Source organism: Bufo gargarizans, chromosome 4 (genome assembly GCF_014858855.1).
Source record: "Bufo gargarizans isolate SCDJY-AF-19 chromosome 4, ASM1485885v1, whole genome shotgun sequence".
NCBI lineage: Eukaryota > Metazoa > Chordata > Amphibia > Anura > Bufonidae > Bufo > Bufo gargarizans.
In genome coordinates, this window is record NC_058083.1 from 78,040,628 (window position 1) to 78,059,561 (window position 18,934).

The 18,934-nt window shown below is 42.8% G+C and overlaps 1 protein-coding gene across 2 annotated transcripts in view; it reads left to right on the forward strand.

Moving 5' to 3' along the window:
* Positions 1 to 18,934, forward strand: part of EIPR1 (EARP complex and GARP complex interacting protein 1) — a 198,261-nt gene that overhangs the window by 144,188 nt on the left and 35,139 nt on the right. For both annotated transcript variants that reach the window (XM_044292544.1, XM_044292545.1), the window contains exon 5: positions 16,936 to 17,035. In XM_044292544.1, coding sequence (XP_044148479.1) covers positions 16,936 to 17,035 — 100 coding nt within the window. The remainder of the gene's footprint in view (positions 1 to 16,935; positions 17,036 to 18,934) is intronic.

Consider the following 18,934-nt stretch of genomic DNA (forward strand, 5'->3'; position numbering starts at 1 on the left):
AAAAGAACCCCACAGCATTAGGCCACCACCACCATGCTTCACTGTAGGGATGGTATTGGGCAATTGATAAGCAGTGCCTGGTTTCCTCCAGACATGACTGTTATAATTGAGGCCAAAAAGTTCAATCTTGGTTTCATCAGACCAGAGAATCTTGTTTCTCACTCTCTGAGAATCCTTTAGGTTCTTTTTTTTTTGTGCAGCGAGCTTTCATGTGTCTTTCACTGAGGAGAGGCCTCTTTCTGGCCACTGTGCCATAAAGTCCGGATTGATGAAGTGCTGCAGTGATGGTTGACCTTCTGGTAGATTCTCACATCTGCACATGGGATCTTTGGAGCTCAGCTAGAGTGACCATTGGGTTCTTTGTCACTTCTCTTACAAAGACCCTTCTCCCTTGATTATTTATTTTGGTGGGGAAGACAACTCTAAGAAGAGTCCTGGTTGTTCCAAACTTCTTCCATTTAAGAATTATAGAGGCCATTGTGCTCTTGGGAACTTTCAGTGGAGCAGAAACTTTTTGTACCCTTCTCCAGTTCTGTGCCTTCACACAATCCTGTCTCTGAGCTCTAGAAACAGTTCCTTCTTCTTCATAGCTAAGTTTTTTTCTCTAATATGCATTGTCAGCTGTGACACTTTCTGTAGACAGGGGTGTGTCATTTCTAAATCATGCCCAATCAACTGAATTTATCACTAGTGGACACCAATCAAAGTGTAGAAATATCTTATAGACGTTCAAAAGAAATTATCTAAATTTCAAGTGCCATAGTGAAGTTTCTAACTAAGGATAAGCAAACTTCAAGTTTTGAAGTTCGGGTATAGGCTGAATTGTGTTATGGATTCCGTTACCACGGACCATAACGCAATTCCATGACGCAATGCCTTTAGAGGACCTAATAAAACCTGAAGCGGTATCTCAGCTGGGCAACCTTAGATTTAAAAAAACTGGATGAATTGGAGTTAACCAATGCAGCTCCACTTCAGTCCATCAGTTGCAGGAGTTCAAAGTGGTCTATAGTACAATGTGCCTTAAGTGAGTAGCACAATAGTACAGCTGGATGTCTGGAGGAGTCAAACCCCTTCTGGAGGTGTCGACCGTCTCATCAGAATTTCAGATTCTATTTTCCTATGGACACTTTCAGAGTCGACCTTGTGCGCATATTCATCATAACAATCTGTGCCCTCCCTTTCCTTTTTTTTCCTTTTCTTCTCTCTCTGTTCTCTCCTTTTCTTAACTATACTCTTTCTTGTGCTTTCTTTTCTTGCTTCACTTTATTTTCCTTACACTACTTTTTTTCTAGTTGGTCTGTTCTGCGGTTATATTTGTATTTCCAGATTGCCCCCTTTTACACTTGATTTATATCAAGTCCCAGAATAGAGGATGTGTTCCTTCATTTACCATCCCATTTGCTCTTTATTTGCATGGCCTTGTTCAATAGGTCAACCATCACAACGTCTTATGGCAGAGAGTACCATAGTCTCATTGAACTTACAGTAAAGAATCCCTATATATGTCAATGATGAAACCGTCTTTCCCCTTGCAGCGATTATAGGCTTTAGTATAAACCAATCATTTGAAAGATCTCTGTATTTATTCATATTTTTGAACATGACGTCTGAGCCATCTCTTTTGCAAGCTGATAACCCGTCTTGGTACTGCAGTCCACCCAATCCCTTAATTACGTACCTTGGTTGCCCTCCTCTGCACCATCTGTATGGTATCTGTATCAGCTATGTTCTTTTACACCCAGAGTCTCTTTCAGTAAAGCTAAATTTTATAAATTTGCTGAAGTTGATCTATAGATCTAAAGTGTAAAATGATGTCTAAAGTTGAAGGTGTTGTAGCGCAGCCAATAGTAGGTATCTGATGCTATCATCCCATCATATCCTATACAATGGATGCAGTGACTGGACACACTGCGTTCTGTATATTCAATATGAGAGAGAATCTAAATCGCACATCCTCATTATACTTTTGATATATAAACGGTTTTACATTTCAGCATGATATGGCTATACAGCACTATAATCAATCTATTGCTGTGCCCTATTAGGAGGCATTAGTATAAAGTTTGATCAAAGAGCATAGGCCCACTTACCACGACAAGGTTGCCTCTTCAAGTGGGGACCTACTCTAGCTTTGGCGCGGCACCGTGCGGCGACTATCGCGCTCCCACACCGCTCCAGCAGGCAATGGGACCCAGCAGCCACACAGCGCCCTGACTGTGCAGCAAAGCCACCTAGGCCCTGGGCCCCATCACTCCACCAGCACAGCACAAAAGCAGCGACAGCCACCGTCCAGCACCGCATAATGTGAACAGGTGCAAAGAGCTCACCTGTTCACAGCCTCTCAGGAACACCAAAGCTAGAGTAGGTCCCCACTTGAAGAGGCAACCTTGTCGTGGTAAGTAGGCCTATGCTCTTTGATCAAACTGTATACTAATGCCTCCTAATAGTGCACAGCAATAGATTGATAATAGTGCTGTATAGCCATATCATGCTGAAATTTAAAACCGTTTATATATCAAAAGCCTAGTAATGAGGATGTACGATTTAGATTCTCTCTTATATTGAACACACTGCGTTCTGTGTTGCATTTTTATTTTTGTACAATAGGTCACATATGAACAAACAGTTATTACAGACAATACATATAATACAATGTGACCAACCCTCCTCCAAGTTTCATAAAGCATGTCCTTAAAAGGGTTGTCCAGCTTTAACCCCAGTTTTAGGTAGAACCAGGACAGCACTATACCTAAAGAAATAACGAAATCACAAATTTGCTCCCTGAACCCCATTCCAGTGCCAAGGGTCTGGTCCAGCTCCTTCTGGTCCCTGGCGTGTAAATTTCAGGACCGCATCTCTTTTGCTCCTGCAGCCAATTACTGGCCTCTGCTGTGACGCATTCCCAAGTGGCATGATACTGCTGGGTCACATGCCGCTTGGAAACCTATCACCGCTGAGGCCAGTAATTGTCTGCAACGGCACACGTGACCTCCCATCTGGAAGTGGACCCTTAGCGATGGAACGGAGCAGTCCGAATCGGGTGGGTGCCATTTTTACTTGCACATAAAGAAGTGGCACAAGGTACATGGAGCCCTTGGATGTTCCCCAATGCGGGTGACACATATCTGTCCGGGGGGAAACCATGGCCTTGCCACAGAGAACAAACACAGAAACTACCTTGTTCGGTATTATTGGGCCGTGTTGCTGATGCATCATGGTGGCTCAGTGGTTAGCACTGTTGTCTTGCACGGCTTTGGTCCTTGGTTTGAACCTGGCTTTGCTCCCTCACTCCAAAAAAACATACCGTTAGATAAATTTAGAGTTAGAACCACAGGGACCGATGTGAGTGATGACAATCTCTATTTAGTGTGTTGGAATATGTTGGCACTATGTACATGAATGAAATATATGAAATTAGGAGTCGGTTGCAAACTGCATATCAGGTGTCTGAAAGTAATGAAGGATGGAAGATTGCCGTCTGAAACTCGGAGCAACTTTTTCTAACTCCAGGTAACTACTAAAATATGTCTTTCGTATCAAAGCTGGGTTTGTCCATGGCCATAAGCTTTACAGGTAAAGCATGGTTACTTACGTGGTTTGAGCCCCCTTAACTAGTATTAAAGGCTATGCTTTACAGCTGTGCTGCAGAGGACTAACGTACGACCAAGTAGTCTACTGCCATACAGCTGGAGCAATACTGAGGAGATCAACAAGCTAGAAAATGAGGTCAATGATGGAGAATGTGCATTATCACCTTGTTTACAGTATATTTTATTGCTGGATTCATTCTACGAACGCCCCATCGCTGAACCAGGTGCAAGTCATTACAAAGTTTCCTATATCGCTCCTGGCAATCAAACAGGGCGCTGTGTACACTATGCTTTATGTTCACACATTAAAGCCGTGTACCAAGTGCTAGAAAGTTCCATTTCCATAGAGTGGAGAAGATAATGGTGCAGGTTATCTTTGCACCTGCTTTTAAAGGACAAACACAATTAACCTATAAACTGAGTAATAGCCTAACACCGGCTTAGAGAGCCTCTTTTTGTGAATCTAATCCTAAAATATCACTCAGATCCCACCTTCTGCATGCTCTGCATCTGTTAATGACTGCCTGTATTTATTTGACTCGCTTACATGGCGCTGACATATTCCGTAGCGTTTTATAGACATTATCATTGCAGTGGGGCTCACAATCTAAGTCATGTATGTCTTTGGAGTATGGGAGGGAAATGGAGGAAACCCACGCAAACAGCGGGAGAACATACAGACTCCATGCAGATGTTGTCCTTGGAAGCCAGGGCTGCTAGCCACCATTCTACCCTAATCTCATGTGCCAGAATGCTGCTCCTTTACTCCATCTCATTCTTCTCCCTTTCTGCTGACACAGACACTGATCCTGAGGAGTTCATGTGAGATCTTTCCCCCTCACCTACAGATTATCCAATGGGTTAATTTCCCTTATCTATACAGATGCTAACTTTGTGTGTGCTCTCGACCCCCTTTCTCATACGGATTCTGCTCTCTCTTTGTCTACACCCTTTTTGGTGCTCCCTTTATTTGTGATCTCTTCCCCATGCAAACTCTGCCATGTTTTTTTTAACCTTTCTGCACTTATACTGCCTGTGTGTCTGTGTGTTTACCACCACCCCTCCACCGCTGCAGAGTTCTCTTTTTTCCTCCCCACTACAGTTTACTACACCATTTACAAGGTCCTCCCTAGGGACCAACTGGGAACTTAAAGTTGTAAAAAAAAAACTAAGTGTCCCCACGTTATCAGATGGTCTGACAAAAATATACAGTGGAGCACAAAATGCTGCCATCCCCGCCGCAGAATTCAACTTTATCTCTGCCCTGAGGATGGCAATACAGTTGAATGCAGTTGAAGGCACTTTCTTCTGCCAGCCAGGTGCCTAAGTATCAGATGCTCCTATCATTAATTAATGCTAAGAGCTTCAGATCGCTAAGTACCCAACCAGCGGCCGTGAGGATGACTTGGTCAGCCCCCTGAGCATCAGCCCACTGGGAAGTTTCCCTGTAGGGTCTATGGCCAGTCCACCCCCTGGTCCTCCTCTTTTCTACCTGCTGGTATCTCTTACATTGAGAGGATGAAGAGAAAGAACAGAGAGAGTAGAACATGTCAGCCCTGAGCTGACAGATCTATGTTTGAAGCAGGAGAACAGCCGGATATGTAAAGGAATTACGCACACAACATTGGGGAGAAATGGTAGGAGATATTGATGTTTCTTGATTTTTGCAGTTAGGAAGTAAATTAAAATAAAATAGATTTGGGCTAAAAAAAAATGTAAAAACGAAGTAGAAATCAGGGAATAAAACCTTTAATTTTAGTGCTGACTTAGCGCCCATAATTAATTCAGACCCAAGAGTTAGATAAACCCTTTTATTATTTACCTACTGTAATTTTTCCCTCATGTTGGTGCAACAATTGTTATAGCCTTTCAGTAGAAGTTTATTCAAATCCACTGTATAGACGATTACTATTTGATCAGTGGCCATCTGATGCCTGAGACTCCCACCACGAAAACTGGTCCTGCGTTTGAGTGGAGTGGTGGCCAAGCATGCACACCACAGCTCTACTCAAAGTCTGTGGGACTGCATAAGTTATCAGAGTATCTTCAAACATAATGTAGCTTCTACAGTCCCATAGAGTTTGAATGGAACAGAAGTGCTTCTGTCATTGAGAGAAACACAACCCTATTGATATATGGGGATCCCAGTAGTCTCAAGACCACCAATTGAATAGTTATCCTCCTGTCCAGTGGATAGGGAATAACATTTTGTTACCCGTTACCAGAGTACCCCTTATATATGTCTATAATGTTTGTTGTAGGAAATTGCCTTAACTGTCAGCATGATCAACCATACTGCCTGGTAGATATCATCATTCTGATTAAAATGATAAATTTATTTTGTTTGTATACTAAACAGCTGCAGAGATATCTGTGTTTTTTTATTCATATGCAAAAGCAAGTTAAAACACCAGGGGATGGAGCTGAATCCTTGGAGCACTGCTTTTCTAGCACCCCCTTTTGCTCTGCACATCCCCCACGCCAGACATCAGCATGCTAATGGCAGAGCTGAGGCATAGCATGTATGTAGTAAATATAATATTTACTATAGACTTAACATAATGAGGAGTGGAATTCCATCATTTAGAAAGCTAATATACATATTATGGCTTTATTCACATGCACAATATATTATAATGAAACCAGTCATTTGTGTTGGCTTTCTAAGTATAGAAAAACCACAGTCTTCAATACGATAAGGCTGTAGTCTGGAGGTAAGTGGTCAGCCTTGCATGTAGACCTTAAAGGATTGAATATTGAGAGAGGCTTTCAGATTTTTTTATTTTTGATATTTTTTTTCTCTCCCTCATTTAGACAAAAATAAAAATGTATAGCTTTATCACATTGAAAATAATGTTTTTATGTTTAGAAAGCTAATACATTTTCCTGGTTTCTTTAAAATTATATATTGTGCCTGTGAATGAACCAGTAGTCTGTTTTAGGTTTCTAATCCTAAAAAACAATTCTCAATTGTAGTAGTACGGTGTTATTGTAACACACCGTACGTGTTGTCTTTGAACTAACTTTTCCAAACCTCTTAAGGACATTCCAACACACGGTGTGGGAAGGGGGTGGTGGGTTACAAGACTTTTTTAGATTGCCCAGGACTAAGGCCAGGCAAACCTTGTCCACACATTCCACCATAACTTGCACTGTCCTGACATGAGTCTATCATGCATTGTTTCTTCTAATCTGATTGGATCAGTTCTCTATACCATAAGCATCTGATTGGATTTGTATCTTTATGTATAAATAAACACTGTGAAAGGGGAAACCTGGACTGTACTGTACACCAACTCTGTGTGTGCTGTCTGTCCCCCATAAATTGCTTGATCCTTGGCAACTTCAGTTTTATTAGAGGAAACTACTCTAACAACAGCTATAGCCTTTCTTATGGATTATTATACACTTTAAAGAGCCTCTGTCAGAATGACCAACCCTATTAAACCAGGCATTCTGCCTGGTAGGACTGATCATGCTGATTAAAATGATACCTTTCTTTTGTCTGTATGTTACACAGCTGCAGAGACCTCTGCTTTGTTTTTATTCTTGCTAAAAAGCATGTTGGAGCATTGCTTTTGTGACACCCTTGTGCTCTGAGAATAGAGGTGTTTATCCTTAGAAAGCTAAAACATACTACCGGTTTATTCACAGTCATAATATCTTTCTAAGTATAGCAAACACTATTCTCAATTTGATAAGGCTACAGCCTTTTACTATTTGTTAAATTAGGGAGCAACAAAAATATCTGAAGAAAAAAAAAATCTCCACATACAATACTGACCACTTCCAGGTTACAGCCTTATTATATTGAGATTAGGAATTTTTCTGCCGATCAGCTGTTTGAGAAGGCAGCAGGTTAGGCCAGTGATGACACATTTTCTAGGCCAGTGATGACACATTCACGTGGCCTAGGTGCAGCTCAGCCCCATAGAAGTGAATGGGGCTGAGCACGATACCAAGAAAAGCCGTTATATAATGTACGGTGCTGTGCTTGGTAAAAACGAAGAATGCTGCCAGCGCCTACAGGAGCACTGGTTCCGTCGCACACAGCTGATTGGCTGAGTGTCGATGCAACTGATCAGATATTGATGACCTATCCTGAGGATAGATCAACAGTGTTAAAGTCTTGGAAACCTCTTTTAATTCGAGAACACATCACCGCTGAAGCCAGTTATTGACTACAGCGGCGGAGGTGACCATATCCATGCCCCCACAGGAAGAAAACAACCCGGGGACCAAAAGATGGAGGAATAAAAGCCAGCACACAGGACTGGAGCGGTGGGGAGCAGCTAAGTATAAATCTGTCTAGGCGATGCAGGTTAGGAAATAATAGGAAGTAGTTAATTATTCACAGAAAACCCCTTTAAGCTTGGACTGCTCAAAAGTGAGATACGAATGACATTTTTTGTTGAAAAAAGGTTCATATAATGCATGCCTCTGGTGGTAATGGGAATGCTGACTGAATTGCATCCTCACCCGTCTTCATTCTCTGCTATATTTCTTTAGAGCGCAGGGTGCTCCAGCATGGTAGACTTGTTGGTAATTTTCACTCAGGTTAACGACTGAAGGAATATGTGTGGCAGAGGAATACGTGTGATGGATCCAATCAGTATGCTTTTCATTCAGTCCTGAGGAGCAAACAGAACGGTGGTGCATTAAAGTGTCGTCTAAGGAAGAAACAGCTGGGAACCTGGTAAATTGCAGGTCCCCTGATAGGAACTGTGCGAGTGGAGCGACTGCTGCAAAATAATGTGTGCTGATGGCCATACACCGATACAAGGTGACCTCAGAGTGGATGTTTGACTTTCCAGACTTCTTCTTATGTTTCGTATATGTAGCCGTTGTGTAGAAGTAAAGTAAAATAATGTAAAAGGAACTACTGGACCAGTGAAAAGAACCTGTGAGGTAGTTACACGTACCGTTTTACATAACAGTGATGTGTAAGCTTACATTGATGCATCTGATTTAAAAAATAAATAAAAAAAAAAAAAATTCAAAATTGGTATTTCCCATTAAAGGGAACCTGTCACCGGGATTTTGGGTATAGAGCTGAGCACATGGGCTGCTAGATCGCCGCTAGCAAATCCGCGATATCTAGTCCCCATATCTCTCTGCTTTTATTGTGTCCATTTTTATATATATATATATATATATATATATATATCTATATCTAAATGAACCTTAGATGAGTCCTGTCTCCTCCATGCTTGAGAGATGAGTCCAGCGTTCTCTGACTCTGAGTCCAGCCACACCCACTGTGAAGGAGCCCAGCACCGCCCCGCATCCTCCGTCTCCTCCTTGCTCCCAGACGTCACAAAGCTAGAGTGCCATAATCTCGCGATGCGTGAGCTAGCGCATGCGCAGTTTGTTCCCTGAGGCTGATGCCAGCACAGGGAAGGAACACTATGTCGACACTGCGCATGCGCTAGCTTGCGCATCGCAAGATTACGGCGCTCTAGCTTTGTGACGTCGGGGAGCAAGGAGGAGATTCGGAGTATGCAGAGTGGTGCTGGGCTCCGGAAATGTTAGTAGCCTTATTTACACAGCACACCTTTGTAGGACACTAGTGGACTACAGCCTATTGCTCAGGCACCCTACCACAGGGGAAGATGCCTTAAGTACCACTGAGTAGCCGGCCATAGGCTGGGGAAGATTTTGTTGTGCACATACTAGCCTTTTAAGATTTGGAGGAAGCAAGAGCGTGCCCTACGGGCAGAGAGGGGGATTGCTGGCAAGAAACAGGCCACGGCCTGCACAGAAGAACAGCCAGGCAGCTCCAGTAGGCGGGCCTGCTTAGAAGGAGCAGAATAAGGCCCGGTGGGTCCAGGCCACCAGAGCAGGGAAGTTTAAGTGACAGGTGAGCAAAGCTGCGCCCATTCCCGCTAGAGATATTGAAGTGGCGCCGAGCACTGGCCACAGATATAACAGTTTCTCTGCTGTTCCGTCTGAAAGTATATGACAATTTGACAGCTAAGTATTACTAAGTTACTAAGTATTGTCTTCCTTGTCAATTAGCCATCTCCCTAGCCACTCTTAGGGCATCTGCACAGGTATTTGTGCAGCAAATCGCCAGCGTAATACAGTACCAGCTAAGTAGATGGAATTCAGAATCTCATCTACACGGTGTGGAAACTTTCAGCGCGTAATTGGACCTGTGGTGGAGATTTAGTTTTGGAGAGTAGTACAGCATGTCAGTTTGTTTGCACAGATAGCACATGCAGATTTTGCAGCAGATTTGTTACGGAAACGCAGTACAATAAACACTCAAAATTCACTTAAATTACACTGCCATGTGCATGTGGCATTACACTGTGCCATCGCCAGACATTGAGGACACACAGCCTAACGACAAGCAGAATTGGTAACACCCAGATGCCAATTTAGTTAAACATTTTCAGGACGAATCAAAGAATACTGTGACAACACAGACTTGTAAGAAAATATGCTCCAGCAATATGTAATGCAAAAAACATGTATGACCTCTTGGGTTTTCTGGCAGTTCATTATTAATGACTTATCCCCGGGGTAGGTCCTCAATATCAGATCGGTGGAGGTCCCTGCACCCCTGCTGATCAGCTGTTTGAAAAGGCTGTGGTGCTTCAGTGAGCGCTGTGGCCTCCTCACAGCTTACCACGCACAGCACCATACATTGGACCGCGCCTGTGCTTGGTATTGCAGCCCAGGCCCATTCTCTTGAGTTGTGCACAGACCATGTGACTGATGAACGTGAAGTCACTGGCCAAGAGAGAGGCCACTGCAGTCACCGGAACTCTGCGGCCTCTTCAGACATCTGATCGGAGTAGAACTCTCACCGATCAGATATTGATGACCTATTATGAGGATAGTCCATAAATATTCAACTCCTGGTAAACCCCTTTAAATAAGCATATTCAATTTTTAAACATATGTGTTTCAGGGAAAGCAACATGCCAAGCGATATATGAAAGTGTTGATCCCATCTCTGACTTTCATGGCTAAGATTAGAATAAATCTCATCCTAAGCGGAGGCCAGAGTTATGGAAACAATCGAGGAGGCTGTACTACTGTAACTCCCACGGCAGTGAATGAGAGCTGTGCAAACGGCATAGGATGACATAGGAATAACCCTTCAAAGAGATTTGTCATCAGTGATTGGTCATCAGTTTCTGATCACTTGGGGTCCAAACCTACACCAATGTCTAGAACTTTTGATTTTTCATGAAACCGCTTAATTTCCAGCCCATTGTCAGGTCTTGCATTAAAACCCTAATTAACTGAATAGATTTGTATTACAATTTCAGCAAAATGCTAGCCGTGGCGTGGACCTTTTCTAAAGTGGAGGTCTAGCCATCAGTTTTGATGAGGGAAACCCCATTAAAGGGCATCTGTCAGCAGTTTTGTACCTATGACACTGGCTGACCTGTTACATGTGCACTTGGCAGCTGAAGGCATCTGTGTTGGTCCTATGTTCATATGTGCCCGCATTGCTGAAACAAATGTTTTCCTATATGCAAATGAGACTCTAGGAGCAACGGGGGCGTTGCCATTACTCCTAGAGGCTCTGCTCTCTCTCTGCAACTGCCACGCCCTCTCCACTTTGATTGACAGGGCCAGGCAGTGTAAACCTCATCACGCCTGCCCTGTCAATCAAAGTGCAGAGAGAGCACATCCTGTTGCTTTCTAGAGGCTAATTTGCATATATTAACAGGGTTGTCTCACTTCAACAAATGCCATTTATCATGTACAGAAAGCTAATACAAAGCACTTACTAATGTATTGTGATTGTCCATATTGCTTTCTTTGCTGGCTGGATTCATTTTTCCATCTCATTATACACTGCTCGTTTTCATAGTTATGACCACCCTGCAATCCATCAGCGGTGGCTGTGCCTGCACACTACAGGAAAAAGTGCTGGCTTATATTTGTACTCCCGTGGTCCTGGCCACCAGAGAGGCCAGACCTTTTCCCTTTAGTGTGCAAGCATAACCGCCGCTGATGGATTTCAGGGTGGTCATAACAGTGGAAATGAGAAGTGTATAATGAGATGGAAAAATGAATCAAGGCAGCAAAGGAAGCAATATGGACAATCACAATACATTAGTAAGTGCCTTGTATTAACTTTCTCTACGTGATAAATGCCATTTCCTGACCCCTTTAAGACCCCTTTTTTTTGCAATACGGGCAAATATAAGCATGGGACCAACACAGATGTCTTTAGCTGCCAAGCGCACATACAACAGGTCAGCCAGTGTCATAGGTAGAAATCTGAGGACCGATGCCCTTTAAGCAGTGTAGAGGCTTACTGTACTGTGTTTCAAAGCGGTAACTAGCAGCCAGTCAAAGAAAATGTCTGCCACCATGGTGACTACCGTATGTCGGATATCTCCAGTTCGGACTGCCTTCAGAAATGCATATATACATATAAGTGAACGGTTTCATATACTACACTTTTTAGTAGCTTTATACTATAAGTTTTATAGCCCTTTAACCCCCTCATTACCTCTTCCAGACATTGCGTGCTGGTGACCTATATAAGGTTGGGGGTTGCGGGGGGGGGGGGGGAGGGGGGATAAAGCATTCATTTTCTGGCTGTAAGTACCCTAGTAAAATGAGCCAGCACATCAGCAGTGCTTTTCTCGCTGTGAAGTGTGGTAAAAACGGAGGCTGTTAAGGACAGAAGAAAGATGAAACCGTGTTCTGGTTATATGCACGGTGTAAGCACAGCAAGACCGAGAGAGACAGCAGGCACTAAAATCCTTTGCAGGAAGATAAATTAGAGCAAGAAAGCACTCAGTGGAAATCCTACGAACAGCATCAGCAGCATTTTCAGGAGAAAACAGCGGCAGCAAGAACAGCCTGGCGGGTTTTAAAGGTCACATCATCTTTCGCAAATTATAAATCAGTCAGAGAGAATTAGCCATCCAGGATGCTCTTGTCTTTCCACAAGAGTGCTTTCCTGCTGCAGTGCATTAAATAAAATAAAAATCCCCCGGTTGGCTGGATAGTCAACTGAAACGCTGACAGGAAGCAAGCTCAGAGGGGGGAATATGGATTGTTCTGTCTCCAGAGTGTACAGGTGGAGCACAAGCATTAGAAGGCCACCACCCATGAACCACAGCCCTGCCCAGTGCTCTACCAGGTCATATTGTATGTTTCATGATGTTATACTGCTCGGATCTAGCCGTCTGATGTCATCAATGCAAGGGAATTACCTCCTTGGTGGCAAATGGTCTTGCGGAGTTGAGTTGAAATGTTGGGTTCTGGTTTTAGAACAAGAACAATAGTCTGAACCCCTTCAAAACATAATTTAGTAGGTATACGTTTCTCGGCATATTCTTAGCCTTCTTTCAGGCTGTGGTTAGGCCATGTGACCTTTGAAGAGGCCACGGCCGATCAGCAGGGGTCCCGAGAGTTTTGACTCTCACCGATCTGATATTAATGACCTATTCTGAGGGTTGGCCATCAATATAGAAACTCACACAAGCCCTTTAAATTATTGATCTACGGTTTATGAGATTATATAATGCTACATCTGAAGTATCTTGTACCGGTTGTACAGCGGGTATTATATCAATGTTGGGGGTCTGTTTTTGCAAGAGACTTGGTAGGATTAATACCTAAGGCCTAGTCCACGTGTCAGTGATTGTTCAGTGATTTCCATCAGTGATTGTGAGCCAAAACCAGGAGAAGAGGCTACAAAGAGATGGGATATTATGGAAAGATTTGTACCTCTTCTGTGTTTAGAGCTGCATCTAGTTTTGGCTTACACTCACTGATGGACACCTCTGACCAAATCACTGAAGTGTGAACTACTGTAGGCCAGAGGCTGTGAAAACACAGTCAGTGTTAAATCAGTGATTTTCATGAGCAATTTTAAGCCAAAACCAGGTGCGGATCAAAAATACAGAACAGGTGCAAACGTTAAGCGGGTCTCCAATCCGCGCAATGGATAACTACGTGAGGCTCCTACAGTGGTTCTCGAACATCTTGATAGCTCACACTCTATAAGAAGCAATCCTCATCATCCATATTTTAACTTGTAACATTCAGGATGCATGGAAATGCTAGGGTTAACGGAAACTCTGGGAATATTATTACTAGAAGAGAGTTTTACTTTTTCTTGGCCTTGAAGACACAAATGCTATGGCTTGGAATATGAGAAGCTACTAAACCAACTTCCTAATGAGATATTTAGTTACATCCTAACCAAGATGTTCTTTTGGTCAGGGACAGATGAGATGACTATGGAGGAACCTGGTCTCGACAGTCAGAAGGAGAGGGAGGGGCTGGCAAAAGGAAGTAGGAGGAGCCACGGTGCACAGAGTGTCTTGGGCCTGCCCTCAGTGCACTTAACTGCTCATTTGCATGTGGATTACAAGTATTTTTTCCCCCCTCGCCTATGACAGCACCCATGGATAGCATCCGCCCCCTTCCTCAGGACAGGAAACAGGAAGCACAGCCTCTTCAAAAGGGAGGTACAACCCCCATCATGCCAGTTCTGTTTCCTGTCCTAAGGGACAGGGTGGATGCACAACCAGATTTGCAGAGCAGCTACTTGGAGTTCTGCTCATACCTTCTTTAAGCACTATAGGCTGCAGCTTCCTTCACAGGAGGGTTTGGGATTTGGGCGTAAAGTCCTCCAAGCAGTTGTCCCACCCTAGGTTGATCTCGCCTAGATATCCATGGGTGCTGTCATAGGCGAGGGGGGAAATATAGGATTACACTTACCGGTAATCATTTTTCCTTGAGCCTATGACAGCACCCGCCTAATTCCCTCCCTTACAATAAAAAAATAAATAAAAATAAATAAATAAAAATATATAATAAAAAAGAAAGAATTTTAGAATATATAGAGAGATGTATACGTGTGTTTGCACACAGAGATGAGCATTTGTTCTGTTGTGGATTTGTGGTGTAGTGTTTTTGTCTCCTTAGTTCTTGGAATAGGACTGGCATGATGGGGGTTGTACCTCCCTTTTGAAGAGGCTGTGCTTCCTGTTTCCTGTCCTGAGGAAGGGGGCGGATGCTATCCATGGGTGCTGTCATAGGCTCAAGGAAAAATGATTACCGGTAAGTGTAATCCTATATTTCTCCAGAAAGAAGCAACGCATCGCTAAGCGAAAGGTATCATTACATTCAGCTGAGCTAGCACCACAAGGCATTGTACCTAGCTTAACAGTGAATTTCCTGGTGGTAGATTCCCTTTAACAGCATTTAGAGATATGCTTTACAGCAGCCACATTTGCACAAGGGACAGTAGATGACTCATTTACTTCTGTGGGAGAGTTTTCTAGATATGCGCTGTGATCTGTGCAGAGAGGAAGAATATACAAGCTGTGATCATCACCTACAGTATTCATAATGGTGGCTCCTGTGTTATCTGTATATATAGGTTTTATCTTGCATTGTATTCCTGTCTGTAATAATGAGATGACTGCTGAAAAGCGATCTACACAAAACCAAAATTGTCAGATTTTTATTAGGCTTAAATGACTTGGGCTTAAATAGTGTGAAAACTGAATGACATATGATTCCTTTAAAATACAGAGTGACATGGAAAATTTAAAAGAACATTCACTAAAATTCTTAAATAATCGTTTTAACATAAAGACTTGATTTGAACAATATGTCATTTTCTGATGACACATTCCCTTTAACCCCTTGAGTACTGCTGTACATAGCTGGCGGGTCTCTGCTGCAGAGGCCCCGGTAAATGTCTGCGACCGGCAATAATGCCGATCACAGACATTTAACCCTTTAGAATTTAAAAGTGACCACGGCATCTAAAAGCCAAAAAAAGGGAAGTGCGCGCTTCCAGGTTAGGACCAGCTCCCCTATGCAGCGATCAGAGAAGGCATTCCTTGCAGGTGGCAGGCCTCCATAGGATAACAGAAATGAAGGTTAGACTGTAGATTTTTTGAACTACAGTCTAAGCTGAAATAAATCACAGTGTTGCATATTATAGCCTCCTTGGGGAGGGGGGGGGGGGGCTAAAAAAAAGTTAAAATAAAATGAAAATAAAAGTAAATAACATTTTGATCATAGGCATCACCGTGTTCCAAAATGCCCATATTATTAAAATATAAAAATATTTATCCCATACGGTGAATGGCGTAACAGAAATAAAACATAGCCGATTCACCATTTTTTAAATTGTATCACTTACCCAAAAAATTGGAATAAAATGTGATCAAAAGTCACACATACTCCAAAATGGTATAAATAAAAACTACCATTCTTCAGATCATTCTCCAGAAAATGACCCCCTACACAGCTCTGTAGACATAACTATAAAAAAAGATTACGGGGGTCAGAATATGGCTATGAAAAGAAAAAACTTTTTTTCAAAGTTATTTTTTTCTCCAGTTTTCTAAACACAAGAAAAACTATACAGGTGAAACTCGAAAAATTTGAATATTGTGCAAAGTTCATTTATTTCAGTAATGCAACTTAAAAGGTGAAACTAACATAAGAGACTCATTACATGCAAAGCGAGATATTTCAAGCCTTTATTTGTTATAATTTGGATGATTATGGCTTGTAGCTTATGAAACCCCAAAGTCACAATCTCAGGTCCCCTTTGCTCAGGGGGTATGGACTAATTAGCTGACTAGAGTGTGACACTTTGAGCCCAGAATATTGAACCTTTTCACAACATTCTAATTTTAACTTCAATAATGCAATTCCTTTTAATTCTGCATTACTGAAATAAATGGACTTTTGAACGATATTCTAATTTTTCGAGTTTCACCTGTATAAATGTTGTATCGTTGGAATCGTACTGACCCAGAGAATGAAGGGCAAAGGCCAGTTTTACCTCATAGGGAACGCTGTAGTGACAAAACCCATAAAACTGTGGCAGAATTGCATTTTTTTCCAGTTCCCATTTGGAATTTTTTTTTGTGCTTCTAACTACATTGTATGCCATATTAAATGGTGGCATTAAAAAGTACAATTTATACCTAAAAAAATCCCTCATACGGCTATGTGAACAGAAAAATAAAAGTTATGGCTCTGGTAAGACAAAAGAAAAATTAAAATGAAAAACGAAAAAAACCTCCGGTCTTCAAAGGGGTTAATGCATGCATAAACAAGGTGCACCAGGTTCCACTAGTAGTGGTACTATAATTTAATGCTATGTCTATGCAGAAGATTCAAAGCTCTGTGTCTGAAAACCCGAACTTGGACTGTTATAAAGAAATAATATAACAATGATAATCAGTACATACTATCGGACATTCACTTTAATATCTTTGTGTTATAATAACATTTTTAATATCCTTGTGTATGGAGGGATAAGGCTCAGAACAGCCCTCAAGCACATGTCGCTGCCTTACATATCTGTCTTTATTTCCTCTAGTGTCACTTGGGAACCACTGGGCGATGGAAAAAAAGTGATGTCTCTGGCCGACAACTACTTGATGATCTGGGATTTGCAGGAAAGCTCTACGAAAGCTGTGGTAAATAAGCGTTAGAAAGCTCGATTTCTAGATTCGGTTTGTGTTGCACTTGTCACTTTGCTTGAATCAAGGTGGGAGTCAGGAGAAGGGAGTCCTGGGGGATTCTAAACTCCACTTGAATCATTGTTAGTATTTGTAGCAGTTTTCTAATAAAAAGGAAGTCATTCCACCATTAACTTTGTAAGTAGGCTGAATCCACAAGAGATGAGCGGACTACCGGCTGCTGTCTACATTAGCCTGAATTTGGCCTGCTCATCCCAGCTATCATGACCTCTGAGTTGCAAAACTTTTCCTGCAGTCCCTTGAAAGCGTCCATGCTCCATAAGCTGCTCCTCCATTGCAAACTTGGAGGAAGTTACAAAAAATAACTTTTTATTATGATATTTTGATGCAGTTGATATTTGGCTTTCGGATGAAAGTTCACACTGCAGTGATAGTATATCATGAAAGGAGGGCATTTGGGTATGGTGCAGTGGTGATTTCCCTATCTTAAACAATTTATTGAAACAAAAGCCAACACCAGTGGTGGGTATATATACCCCCACAAAAAATGTCAGTGTCTCAATAATTTGTCTGTCACGGCCACGGTAATGGTCGTGACTCCTTAACTGCATGCTGTTGCCTGCGGTTTGTTTTTGGTTGTTCAACCACAGGTGAGGGCTGCTAGTGTGTTGCCTCACTTGTGGTTGCCGCGGGCAACAAGTGGTTGGAGATTGTCGCAGATAGCAGCCTGAGCTGGTGCTAGGCAGCTTGCGGCATCTTCATGCGGTTACACCTGACTACCTCTATGTTAGGTGTGTGTGTATGGTGTGCACTGTGTTTTATGTATTGTGTGCACTTCCCCTTTAAGTGGTGTTTTCCCTTCCCTGGTGGTGGAAGGGTTAACTCCCTTTCTGTGTGTGTGAGACACTGGGTGTGTCTGTGTGGGTGTGGCCACTTAGGCCTATAAAGCCTCTGTGTCTGGCATGTCTCAGTGGGTTGCTTCAGCCATGCTTAGCTGGAGCAGCCTCCTGTGCATTCCTTCTGCCAGTGGGGGCCGCCCTTGTGGTCATAAACAAACTAACTGTGACTCTTAAGTTTATGTTGATGTCCATTTAATGTTTTCCTCTGTTATATTATGCACCTATGGATCTGGGTTCCTGTGTGTTTGTGTGTGTGCTGTTTCCATTTGTGTTTGGGTGTGGAGACTTGCTGTCTTGCACGGGATCCAGTCTGAGTGTCTGTGGCAGGTAGGTGTGGAAGTGCTTTTCAGCCTCCTGCCATATCCATAGGCTGTTTATGTTCCTTTCCCTGCAGCTTGGCCAGTGAGACCCCTGTTGCTCCTTGTTACAGGGCAATCCTGAGGGCTAGTAGGGACCCCAAGGCATACGGTGTATGAGTCCTCCCACCTTCAGGGTTGACTCATATGGATAGGAGTCAGGGTCAGTTTAGGGACGCGATAGGAGGTGACCTGCTCCCTAATACTGTCGTCCTGGCCAAGCAGCGTGTAACATCTTCTGGCATCGCACGGCTGAGGATTTTCCCCATCCTCAGCCGTGACATTGTCATGTGGCCTTGAGCATCAATTACAGCTTGACAACGACGTCTCATGCTGTTCACAAGTCGCCTTATTGTCTGCTGAGGCATGGCATCCCACTCTTCTTGAAGGGATGGGATTCAGGCCTGGAGAAAGTGCAGGCCGCTCCATTTGAGGTACCCCAGTCTCAAGCAGCCATTCCCTCATGATGTGACCTCCATGAGCTGGTGCATTGTTGTCCATGAAGATCAAATTAGGCCTGTGTACTTCATGCAGAGGCACAATAACAGGATTAATGATGTTATTCCAGTACTATGGGCTTGTCACTGTATCATTTAACAAACTGAAAAGTTTCCCTATCTATAATACTTAACTTTTAATCG